The following is a 12,880-nucleotide window of genomic DNA, read 5'->3' as shown; positions in this document are numbered from 1 at the left end:
GGGAATGTTCTGGGCTTTTACTGTATTGATCCTGGGGCAAGTGTTCTTTTACATGGTGTATGGTCCCTAACATCCAGGCAGAGAATATCAGACGAAGGACTTTACCTGTGCCCGTGTCCAGTCCGACGGCCCATACCAAGCACAGAGTCAGAGCAGTCGCAGAGATATTCTCGTTCCGTGCCTTGAGTTTTCTTTCAAAGAAGGTATTTTACACATCATATACAAATTAAACAAGAAGTCCAACAAGGGTCCTTTATTACCACCAAAAGGGGGGGGGGGCAAATAATTTACAATCTTATAACCAAAGGCAAAAACAGCACAAGAACAATTTATTCCTGCAGATGCCGCGCAGCCCCATGCATTCCCTGACGCTACAGCCGGGAGTTTCTGAGGCCCACTGTGAAGGCTGCACGGAGCCTCCAGGGCTGGATTACCCACACAGCAGAGCAGAAGCCTCTCCCTTCCCCATGTATCGGAGGTGCTGCTGGACTTTCTGCTTGCTCAGTAGATAACAGTGCAGTTGAACATGAGGCGCGCGCACACACGCGAGCGCGTGCACACACACACACACACACACACACACAGAGCCTACAAAAAGCACTCTGATCTCCTGGCTTCCACACATCAGAGCCTTGAGTACTCTTGTAGGACTTAGTGGGTTTGCTCAGCCTCCCAACCTGATCCAGCCCAGGTCAGACAGGAAGAGGCATGGAGGCGATTTAAATGGCACCTGTCCCCAAAATAATAAATTAAGATTTAAAAAGAGAAGAGTCCTGCAGCAGATGATAAATACACAAAACAGAACCTGGAGTGAAGACAGATTAAGAAAGCACATTCTTCCCACAGGTCATGAAGGACCACCCTCCCGAAGGAATGAGAGCGCAAGCTCCCCTCCCCAGAGAGACAGGACCCAGCACAGGAGGCCCCGAATACTAGAAACCTCCAAAAGCAAGGAGACAGTGGAGAATGAACAAGGTCTGCAGGGCCCAGGCCACCCGGGGAGTGTGGGCCGGAGGGCATGCTCACTGCCAGGCAGTAAGAACCATTGCCACTTGGGCCAACCCAGCCCTGCAGACAGCAGACTCATCGATGAGGGATATAGATGGGTAAGTGCTGAGTCAACCTTAATGCTAGTCCCTGGTAACTAAGAAAGGAAGCCCCGTGATGCTGTCTTGAAATTCAGCAGTCTTCCTAGACCACTGAGGGCCTGGAGTGCAGAAGGGTTCTGTGATAGACAGACGTGAGAAACAGAGGCGGGAGGCGCATACTGCTAGAGTGAGTGACACACAGACAGCATTTCATTGTCATGGACGATAGAAAACGATTCGAATGTCCTGGAAAACGATCTATAAAAAATATCTACATTAAAACGTTAGCCTGAACGCTATAGCTTCAATTTTACAAAGAAAAAAAAAGGCAATCTTTGAAAGGATCTGGCTCAGAGATATACAAACATTTTACAACAGATATCAAAGTGGGACAGCTCAACAACAACAACAACAAAACTGCTGAGGGGATACTACAACTGGCTTGTCATGAGAGACAATTAAGAATCCTTATTGCAGCGGGGTGGTGGTGGCGCACACCTGTAATCCCAGCACTCTGGGAGGCAGAGGCAGGCGGATTTCTGAGTTCAAGGCCAGCCTGGTCTACAGAGTGAGTTCCAGGACAGCCAGGGCTATACAGAGAAACCCTATCTCGAAAAAACCAAATCCAAAAAAAAAAAGAATCCTTATTGCATAGCAGGAAAATGAGGTCACTTCATTTGCATAATACTGCCTGTTTTTTTTTTTTTTTCCTTTTTTGAGATGGTGATGCTGTTGGGTACTTAGGAGAAATAACAACTTTGGAGTTCAGAAGCTGACTTCCGTTGTCGGAATCAGCATCCGAGTGGTGTCTAAGCTGCTTCTAACCTTGGTCTAACCTTGGTCTAACCTTGGTCTAACCTTGGTCCTCAGTTCCATTTTGTCGCCGCCGCCGTCAGAGTTCATATGTGCCCCTTGGCAGGGCGGTATTCACTAGTGTTCATGAGTGGTGGCATCAGCTCGGACAGGTGAGGGATGGGGAGGCTCCGCCCACCATATGACTAGCACAGACTTGAAAGTGGGTCTGAGGTATCCGTGATGGGGAGGCTTCTACCTGATGATGCAGCAACACCGGTCTTGGGGAGCATCTGTGGGCAGCTAGGGCAGGCTAGCATTTTTGGTGATGACGTGCCAGTGTTCTCGTCCCCACACGAAAAGGACACACGAGTGTGAAATGAGTGAAGCCCTCAGCAGCTCCACCTGCAGAACCAACGCTTCACAGGGAGGGAGGCACCAGGTGGGACCCACAGCAAAGGCTCCAGCAGAAACTGCGGCTGGCCAGCTTCCACAGAAGGAGGGGTCTCTTCAGGAAGAGTACACAAAGGAAGACATTGTGACCCCTAAGTATAAACGTCTGGGTTCTTGGTGGGAGTGGGAGAGGGGTGGGCTTACCTTTCACCTGAAATAGAGCACTTGTGCAAATAGCTCATTAGACTCTGCCTCAACCTTACCTTCAGCACTCGCTCACACCTCAAACAAGTCCCCAGACTTGCCTGGAAAGGGAGGAAGGGCCTGGGGGAATGCACTCTGTCCGTGAACCAGGCCAGGCTTCACAAGCAGCTGGGCCGCTCACAGCTGGAACCAGAGCACCCGCCAAGAAAATGTTCCAATCCCTTGGGAGACATTTCTTCTGGGTCCCCCAAACCTGGGTGTGCTAGCTCCTTCCTAGGGCTGGGAGCTATCTAGGCTGTTAAGGTAACATCTGCTTAACTTTAGAAAGAGTCACCCTCACAGAGGGGTGCTCAGTAAATACTCAGTGGCTGCCTAGCTGGGGAGAGGCGTCCAAAGGCAGAGAGGACAGTGGGCACCAACCTCCTATAGAATGTGCTCCGAAGAACCCACTTGTGTCAGAACCCCAAAGTGAGAGTTTGCAAAGTCCCTTGGTCTCCTCTCCACGGACTCTGACGTCAGGGAAGCTGAAACTCTGACTCCTGAGTATGAGACTGCTCTCCAGGTACAAAGTCTCCCCTCCCAGGACAAAGATTCCAACACAAGCAATTTGTTAGCTTAAGAAGAGTTTGGCATTGAGGTTCCTGGGTGTTGGGGGGAAGAGTATACGTAGAGGCCAAAGGTCAACAACCTTTAATGCTGGTCTGCGGGATCCACACAATTCGTTTTGCACGTCTCTCCCTGAGGCTAGAGACTGAGACTTTCTGGTTAGCATAGGTTGGCTGTCTCCACAAAGCCTCAGGTATCTTCCAGTGTCCGCCTTTCCAGCTCTGAGATAGGAAGCGTCTGAGGCTATACCCAGAATCTTTTTTATGTCAGTGCTAGAGCTCAAACGCATGTTCCAACAGTGAGCACACCCCCCACCCTCAATGTGCTTGCTTCTGCGGACGTCCAAACACCACTCCAGGTGCTTGAAGTTACATTTTTAATAATTTTCATCAGTGGCTGAGTAAAACTTTCCTGAGATGCTTTCATTTTTAAAAATTACAAGTGTCTTTGAGAAGGCTCTCCAGCCCAGAGACCCCAAAAGGAGAATAAAAAGGGGTGTGTCAGGGGCGGGGAGAGGGTACAGAGCCTGGACTAGGGGTGTGTCAGGGGAAGGGAAAGGGTAAAGAGCCTGGGCTAGGAAGGAAGCACGAGAGAGGGAAGACAAGGATGCAGGCAGCCCTGACCATCCTCACAGAGTGCCAGCGGCCAGGAGCAGCCAGTGTGTTTCTTAGAAGTCACTCGTGGCCCTCTGAGCTATATGTGACCACTCCCGACATAGGGGCACCTGTCTATCTCTGGGTTGAGTGGCAGGGTGACCTTTCACATACCCTCCACGTGAGAGCCGATACCGTGGATGAGTAAGCCGACATAATAACCCTGATAAATACAGTAGGCGCCCTGAGAACAGTCAAAGGGGGTCCCTCTCTGAGGCTGCGGCGGGCGGGAACTGCATCTTCGGTTCCTCTGCCTGCCTGCCTCCTTGCTTGCTCTTGCTCCTCCTTGCTTTTTAAAAAGACTTATTTATTTATTCACTTATTTTATGTATATGGGCACACTGTCGCTGTCTTCAGACACACCAGAAGACGGCATCGGATCCCGTTACAAATGGTTGTGAGCCACCGTGTCTTTGCTGGGACTTGAACTCAGGACCTCTGGAAGAGCAGTCGGTGCTCTTAACCGCTGAGCCGTCTCCCAGCCCCATCACTTCCTTCTTTCGCTTGCGTGCTCGCTCTTACGTGCTCGCTCTTGCGTGCTCGCTCTTCACTCTTGCGTGCTCGCTCTTGCGTGCTCGCTCTTGCGTGCTCGCTCTTGCGTGCTCGCTCTTGCGTGCTCGCTCTTGCGTGCTCGCTCTTGCGTGCTCGCTCTTGCGTGCTCGCTCTTGCGTGCTCGCTCTTGCGTGCTCGCTCTTGCGTGCTCGCTCTTGCGTGCTCGCTCTTGCGTGCTCGCTCTTGCTTTCCTTTGCTCTCTTGCTTTTCTTGTCTATTTCTCTCCAGTGTTTTGTCCTGGGGCTTATCTGAAGAGTTTGTTTTCCCTGCTGAGAAGACACAAAATCTTCCAAATCTGAAATTCATGACATCAGGGAGAAGAGGCCAAAATATGAAGGCAAAACAGCTCTCATCTGCCTCCTAGAGTACAGTCAAAGAGGCGGCAGTGGCCCAGGGAGAGGCGGCGGAGCAGCTTCGCGGAAGCTCCTGCTCTCCCACAGCTGCAGTAGTCAAGTTGTGGTCCCAGACATGGTCGGAATGCTGCTTTGGGCTAGTTCTCTCCGGACCTCCAGAAGGCAGCATCTTTAGTAGTCTAGGGTCCCATTGGATGAGTCCAAAAAGATGTTTGTAGGAGTTTTAGCATAGTAAAAAGATCAGTAGTAAGGAAATCCAGTAGACATTCACACAGGTCCAGCCCCACTGAATGAAATGTTTTACACACACACACACACATACACACACACACACACACACGTGCCCGAGTGTGCGTGCCCTAGGGTGCTGCTGGGGCTGTCAGGAACTCAACTGTTTAGGGCAGAATCCAAAGCACCTTGGAGCAGAAAGAAGGCGGGCCACCAGTGTCCACACGGAGAAGGATGAGGCTGGTCCGCCAAGACAATGAGGGTGGTTGTTAAACCACAGTGGCAGAGCCTCCCAGTCCATCTCCTCACTTGTTGTGGTCCTGTTGCCACGGGCAGTGCCCTGCGGGGCTTCTTCCTCCACCTCCTGGCTGAGGGAATTTGGGTCACAAGGATTTGTGAATCACAGCAACACCTAACATGAAAAGGAAAATTACAATAGTAGCGCCTCCCAAGTTATTCAGAGCCCCAAAGGAGTCCCAGGAAGCTGCCACACCCTAAGTCACAGCCAGTAGGGTCCTGAAGAGTCATGTGCTACGGCGGCCAGCCTTGGACTGTTTCCACAAGCACATCTCTGACAATGCATGTGGCAGGCTCTTCCCACACCACCCCACGAGTGCACAAATTCCCATATCCAGGATTGCTCACCATCATAGAGCTGAGACCTTCACCCAGTGCTCAATTCCCAAACACACACTGTGTGTCACTGCTGTAAGGAAACTTAGCCACATTGAGCTTCTGACTCTGTAAACCCATTTATAACACAAGTCTCACTGTAATCTACTGAATCTATGTGAAGACACTAGAGGCTAAGACAGTCAATTCTACACATCGAAATCTACATAGTCAGTTCTACTATAGACGCCAGCTAGCTCGGCCTCCAGGTGCCCGTGGCCCAGTCCTAGCCTCTGAGAGACTGCAGGACCAGCCTTCTGTGCTGTGATAAAGGCATGCCGGCTTCTTCCTGGTTGGAACCATGAGCCTTCTTCCTGGTGGGAAGCACTACCAGGCGGGTTTCTGGAGCCTGCTACTAAAATCGTTAACTCAGAGAGTTGCCTCAAGTGAACGTTTGCGGAATTTTATCTTAACATATTCCTACACATCCTGAAGATGGGATCGAGGGAATGCACGTCCTAATGAGAGGAAGGGACTGGAGACATTTTGCTAAGACAGCCATTCCCTGCTAATTCTTGGCTAAAGATGCAGATGGAAGAGCGACCTGTGAGGAACGGCAGAACTTGACTCCAGACCAGAAGGTGCCACCTGGCCCCGGCAGCCCACATGGACAGCAGATACCTCTCTCACTAATACTTTTCAAAAGCTGGCTCTCATAGTGTCTTCGGGTAGTATTTTTATACAAGCTTTTTTTTTATTAGAAAAGAAATACGCTCTCGTTATGGAAAATTTGGAAAATTGAGAATAATACAAGGGAAAGGTATTTTATCTCTTCATACAAACAGAACAACCATTATCTCTGTAGTCCTTCCCAGCTTCTAATAACAACCAGAATGCATTGGTCTGTGGTGGCTCATACCAGGCAGGCACTGTTCTACAAACTTTATACGCAGTATCACGTTTCATTCTCTTTAAAGCCCTCAGAGGCGCAATCTAATTGTATCCCTATACATCAGACCACAGAGGTCCATCAGACTCAGTGCCTTGCCTGGGGACCAGGACTAGTGGCAGATCTGGGACTTCAGTATCCATTTTCAGAACTGACAATTCTTCGAATTCCCTCTCCTCCAATAAGACCAGAGCAGTCATCACACCAGGCACAGACTACCTCAGTCCTCCTTCAACCCAAGATGTCAGGCAATCAAAGGAGTTGGGGAGGAGTTCAGAGGAGGACAGAGAATTAGAATATACAGTACGAAAAGAGTCTATTTTTAGTTTTTAAAAAGACAGAAAACCAAGCCCACTGAATAAACATTCCATAGAATATTTAACTATTTCCCCGATGTCAAACATTAATTATTACGATTTTCGGGGAAAGAGAGAGGATATTGTTATAAGCAATGCACAGATTAGTAATGCGGGCATTAAATCTTTGCATATCAGATCTATTCCCTGGGTTTTAAGATGATGCATTCACTTGGTTGGCTGGTTTGTGTACAAAATATTTTGATTGTCTCCTTCCCACCAGTTCTGGAAAGGGCAGATGGGCTTTTGAAATATTTAGTATATATGTAAAATCCTAATGGGTCCAACTCAACCCAGACCTTCTCATTAGGGGGAGGTGGGGCCTGAGGTCCCCACCCACTTCTCATTAACATGGAGGTGGGGCCCGAGGACCCCACACACTTCTCATTAACATGGAGGTGGGGCCAAGGACCCCACACACTTCTCATTAACACAGAGGTGGGGCCTGAGGACCCCACACACTTCTCATTAACAGAGAGGTGGGGCCCGAGGATCCCACCCACTTCTCATTAACACAGAGGTGGGGCCTGAGGACCCCACAACATTTCTCATTAACACAGAGGTGGGGCCTGAGGACCCCACACACTTCTCATTAACACAGAGGTGGGGCCCGAGGACCCCACCCACTTCTCATTAACACGGAGGTGGGGCCTGAGGACCCCACAACATTTCTCATTAACAGAGAGGTGGGGCCCGAGGATCCCACCCACTTCTCATTAACATGGAGGTGGGGCCTGAGGATCCCACACACTTTCTCATCCTATAAAAAGCCCTGTGCTTCCCTCTGTGGCTTCTGGAATAAAGGTGGTGATTCTCCTGAAAATAGCAGAAGGGTCAATGGCTTAAAGAAGGAAATGTAGGAGTGTGCGAGAAATGCTTAGAGGACTGGAAAGCAAAAGAAATGCATTGTGGGGGTGGGGGTGGGGGTGGGGGAGGGGCCATCCTGATGTCTAAGCAGGATGGAATGGCTGTGGGGGAGGGGCCATCCTGACATCTAAGCAGGGTGGAATGGCTGACCTTTCTCAGGGGAAATGGGTAAGAGGAGAAGCGCGGGAGCCAAGATGCTGGTGACACCAGATCGTGATTTTTAAATATTTGGGGTAACGGAGGACACATTGTGTGTGCTCAGTAAGTAAATATTTAATCCACTTGTATCTAAATGTTAAGAAGCTAGGCTTGGATGTCTCCGCTTCAGAGGAGACATCTCTTACCTCGACAACATCAACTCTTGGCCTGGAGCTACACTCAACTTGGCACCACACTCTCTACCAGTCTGTGCATTACTGCCCAGCCGTGCATTACTGCCCAGTCCATGCATTACTGCCCAGCCGTGCATTACTGCCCAGCCGTGCATTACTGCCCAGTCTGTGCATTACTGCCCAGTCTCTACACTCAGCCCTGGGCTGGGACGTCATAAGGGGGCACGGCTTAGATAGAAGTCAGACCAGTTTGAGCTCTGTCTTTGATGTATGCTTATTAGCCTTTGGTGATTACTGAGTCTCCAGAATTCAGCTGTGAGATGCAAGAGTGCAGTCCAGTGCAGCCTGAGGGCTGCTGAGAAGATGAGAGGGGCTGTAGACACTGTACCTCGCACCCTGGCAGGGAGCTGCAGCTGGAATACTGAACAACCATGACAGGCACACATGTTGAGGGTTTGGAGCCCAGTTGGCCATGCTATTCTGGGAGGTGCAAGAAACCTTAGGAGGTGGAGGGAGGGAGTCACTGGAGGTGCCACGGAAAGGCACTTGAACCTGATTTCCCACTCAGGCCTCTGCAGCCTGGCTGGCAGGATCCATTCTCCCACAGGCTGCCTGTAGGGTCAGTCCACAGGCTGAGTCTCACAACCACCCAGAAACAAAGTAGCCAAGAGACAAAGGACTGAAATTCCCAACAAAATAAGTCCTTCCTGACACACACATAAACACACATAGACACAAACACATATACACACATACACACATACATATACACACATACACATATACACACACATACATGCTATACATAAATACACAAACACATATACACACATACATACATTCCATACATACCATACTTACACAAACATACCCATACACACATACATACATTCCATACATACACACGCACATACACAAACACATGCACTACATACACACACATATATACATACATTCCATACATACCATACTTACACACATATACATTCCATACATACCACACCTATATATACACATATACATATACACACATGCACACACAAACACATACATACATTCTATCACACACACATAGTTCCTCTCAGAAACTTGTCATGACAAGAAGAAAAAAACTAACATAAGAAGTGCACAACCAGGGCTGGAGAAATAGCTCAGCGGTTAAGAGCACTGACTGCTCTTCCAGAGGTCTTGAGTTCAAATCCCAGCAACCACATGTCGGTTCATGTAAGGAGATCAGATGCCCTCTTCTGGAGTGTCTGAAAACAGCTACAGTGTACTTACATATAATAAATAAATCTTTTTTTTTTTAAAGTGCATAACCAGAGGTAGCATGTGTGTGAGATTACCCAGAATCCAACAGAGCCATGTCCCATAGACAGGCCCAACTGCCACCTTCCAGCTGTTCTGTCTTAAAGCACCCCATTCACATCTCATGCTAGCCTTACACGAGAGCTGGTGTTTCCACTGTGCAGACAGACCTACGCTCTCCCACCTACATGTGTGTCTCAGAGTGAACCAGGAGTGGCGAGGCCGTCACAGCTCAGGTCAGGCAGAAACAACCCTGGAACACTGCATTAAGTATCCCGGGGCTACGTTCAGGGTCATGGGGAAGGCATCACCACTGTCATGGGCACACGATGAGGAGGACACGTGGCCATGTGACAATTACTGAACTCTGCAGGAGGCTTTAGGTTCCCCGCTAAACAAGCTCCCATCCCTTCTGGTCCCTGACACTGAAATCCACTGACCTGCGTAGCTCCTCCCAGTGCTCATGTTGGTTGGCAGCAGGGTCCACTTGTCTGTGACGGGGTTGTAGTACTCTACTGAAGCCAGATTGCACGATCCATCGTCCCCTCCGACCACGTACAGGAGCCCATTCACTGCACAGACCCCTGGGAAACAAACAGAAGTCACGGGATCGGCGGGAAAGCCTAAGACCAGGCCTTATGGAAAGCTGATCTCCGTGTCCCGGAAGCTCTTTCCTCCAGTTCCTGTTGCCTAGCAAAGACTTCCCTCCGGGCTCTGAGAGTTCCCCTTCCTAGAGAGGCCGTTTTTCCCACCAGGGAGTTTTCATCACTACGTGGTCCTATAGATGTCCCCTGGCCACTCCCACGTGCCCCAACGGCACGGAGAGAACATTATAGGCACAGGTCTCCCCATGGGAACATTTCCTGAGGAGCGTACAAACCTCCCCTGCAGCCCAAGCCAGGAAAGAGACAAGATTCCAGGGAGCTGCCACTTGTCCATGTCTGTGCTCTTCCCTGCTGAGACGATGCTGTGTCCAGCCTATGAGCTGCTAATGGCTGTACCTCTAACCCCCTCGTAAGACTGGCATCTGAATTCACACCCAGGACCCCAAGTTGGGGTCCCTCTCCCATTCTTAATTAACATTATGAGTTTGAAGGTAAGGCCTCCATAAAGCTGGAGGGACGATCAGGGAAATGTAACTTTAGTTGAAGACCTTAAAACTCACAGTCCGGCAGACAGCCGTGGTCTGTTTTTTTACAGACAGAAGCTGATTGATGACGCCTTTGAAGTGGTAACTAGCAATGATGATCAATACCCTCAGTACTGGTGAGAGCACGGATGGTACTGCCTGCTGCCTCCCTTCCTGGCGCCTGAAACACGGCTCCTTCCTCTGCCTCAAGAGTCTACCTTGGGCCTTTTCTTCTAGAGAAGGCACTTTCAATGTGTACCCTGACTTAAGGGTCTACAGTATTGCCTGTAGATAGAAAAGATGTCTTAAGTGAAGTGTTCAATAACGAACTGGGTGAATAGGATCTAGCCATGTTAAGTGGGAGAACGAAGACACAGTAATTAGACCTTCATGAAGACAGGAAAGCAAGGTTTACAATAATGCCACAGCAGGATCCAGTTGTTATTAAGTAAGTGGTATCTCTATGTGAATATGTATACACATTCCTGTTTCTTGCCTGACTCATAGATGGTAGGCAGGCTTAGCTGCCTCACAGGCCCTGTAACCCCGGCTGATGGCCAAATGCCAGTGGGTATCCCAGCAGGCTCAGGCCGTGAGCCAGTTACCGATGCCCCTTGTTTACACTTCCAACAAGTCAGTCATGGTGAGTTTAGCAAACTGGTAATATCTGCCTTGGTGGCAACTGTTCAGGAAGTCCAGCCTGAAGTGATGGGCAAAGCTAGCCCACCCTTTCCCAGAGCCAAGAAGCAAGATAGGAAACAGCTTGACAGGGCTGTTGGGGCCCCACAACATGACACCCTTCCGAGTACTCCGGGACGGGAAATAAAAGACTACAAATAAGAAGAGATAACACTGGAGGATCAGGTGAGGTCTGGCTCTCCTGCCTGAAAGGACTTGGACACTGTGGGAGTATGAGGACCTTTCAGCCAGACACTGGCAGAGAAAAACACAATGCAGTACCACTGTGTGGCTTGGGCCCACACAGTCCTGAGCATGGCTACCAGCAGAGCCGTCATGCAAAGCACTGGTGAATGCGGCCATCTGCCATCACCAGAGAGAAGGGACTGCGCTGAGTCTCAGCCAGGGACCTTGTGGCCACCATTTTGGGTTCCAGGTTCTCTCTCCCCCTAACTCAGAGCCTATGGGACAAATGGCCACTCTTATGTTCAGAACACGGGCTCAGCTACCTCCTCTGGTGATCCTGCCCCTCTTCCCATCACTCAGAGCTGGAGGGAAGCACTGTGATCCCCAAGGAGAGGAGAGGAGAGGAGAGGAGAGGAGAGGAGAGGAGAGGAGAGGAGAGGAGAGGAGAGGGGGCGGTCACGTTACCTGCATTACGCCGGCACATGTTCATGTCTGCCACCTGCTTCCAGGTGTTTGTCCCAGGATCGTAAACTTCAACACTCTTCCTCACCAAGGGTCCATCATGTCCCCCAGTGGCATACAGCTGTCCGCTGAGCACCCCAACCCCTGAAAGGCAGAGCACAGGGTCCAGGCCTCAGGCTCACCACAAGAACCAGAATCCAAGAGGCCTCATACACACCCCTGGATAGCCAGTGCCAGCTGAGTGACTTGGGGAGCAAGTTCTGTCTCCCTGGACCTCATTGCCCTAATCTGTAAAACAAGATGCCCTGCCCAGGTCCCCCTAAGACAGGCAGCCTGCAAACAATGAGGTGCAAAGCCAACCTAACCCTGTTTCTGCCTTTAAAATGTAAACATGTATGTGTGTGTACATATACAGCGGTATCAAAGGGATTTTTTAAAAAGGCTCAAAGAAATCCACTAACATGTGAAAAGATGCTAATTCTCAACAGTAAACCATGCCCTGGTTCCCCTTTGGCGTATTCACATTGTCTTGTTTTTCCTCAACGTCTTATTATTCGGCCGTGAATCTGCTGAGACAGAGCCAGGTACTGAGGTCATTGCTGGGGAGACACCCTGCCAGCCTGTTCCTTCAGTCCTTCTTCTCCTTGATGGCAGAAGGCATCAGACCTGTCCTGGGAAGGAGCTGAGCAGTTCTTTGCTGCAAGGCAAGGAGACACAGGCCTCACAGAAAGAGAGGGGGCCAGTGAGGGCAGCTTGCCTGGCAGCTGGGACACCCAGACGGCCTCTCCGACACCCCCTCTGGGTGGCCCTTTCCCATTCATGGAGAGAGGGAGTTGAAAATGTACCCATAATTCCATGGACTATTGCCTTCTGTGGACAGGCTGCATCCTTTCTGATGGGTACTTTCTGAAAAAATAAAACCTTAGTCCCAGCTGGTCAGAAGCCCAAAGGGGTATCTCGGTGAACTGAATGCTGAGCCAGGCTGTGGGACCAGGGGCTGGACCTGGAGGCTCCAGAATTTCTAAGGTCAGGAACTGCTCATGTCTTGCTCTGGTCTGTTTCCCTGAGGCTGCTAGGGATTGGCTCCTACAGATACTATCTAAATGACAGGGCATAATGCAAAATCCCGGCC

General features: G+C 50.0%; 1 protein-coding gene across 6 annotated transcripts in view; it reads right to left on the bottom strand.

The window, feature by feature from the left end:
* Window positions 1-4,292: 4,292 nt before the first annotated feature.
* Klhl3 (kelch like family member 3) overlaps window positions 4,293-12,880 on the bottom strand; it is a 130,371-nt gene continuing 121,783 nt past the window's right edge. For all 6 annotated transcript variants that reach the window (XM_052157324.1, XM_052157328.1, XM_052157323.1 and 3 more), the window contains 3 exons: window positions 11,752-11,892; window positions 9,734-9,877; window positions 4,293-5,281 (listed from right to left, as the gene is read on the bottom strand). In XM_052157324.1, coding sequence (XP_052013284.1) covers window positions 5,253-5,281; window positions 9,734-9,877; window positions 11,752-11,892 — 314 coding nt within the window. In that variant the 3' untranslated portion in view covers window positions 4,293-5,252. The remainder of the gene's footprint in view (window positions 5,282-9,733; window positions 9,878-11,751; window positions 11,893-12,880) is intronic.

This window comes from Apodemus sylvaticus, chromosome 14, assembly GCF_947179515.1.
Source record: "Apodemus sylvaticus chromosome 14, mApoSyl1.1, whole genome shotgun sequence".
NCBI classification, from domain to species: Eukaryota; Metazoa; Chordata; class Mammalia; order Rodentia; family Muridae; genus Apodemus; species Apodemus sylvaticus.
Note: the sequence above shows the minus strand (reverse complement) of the source record. Positions and strands in the feature narration are given on the sequence as shown.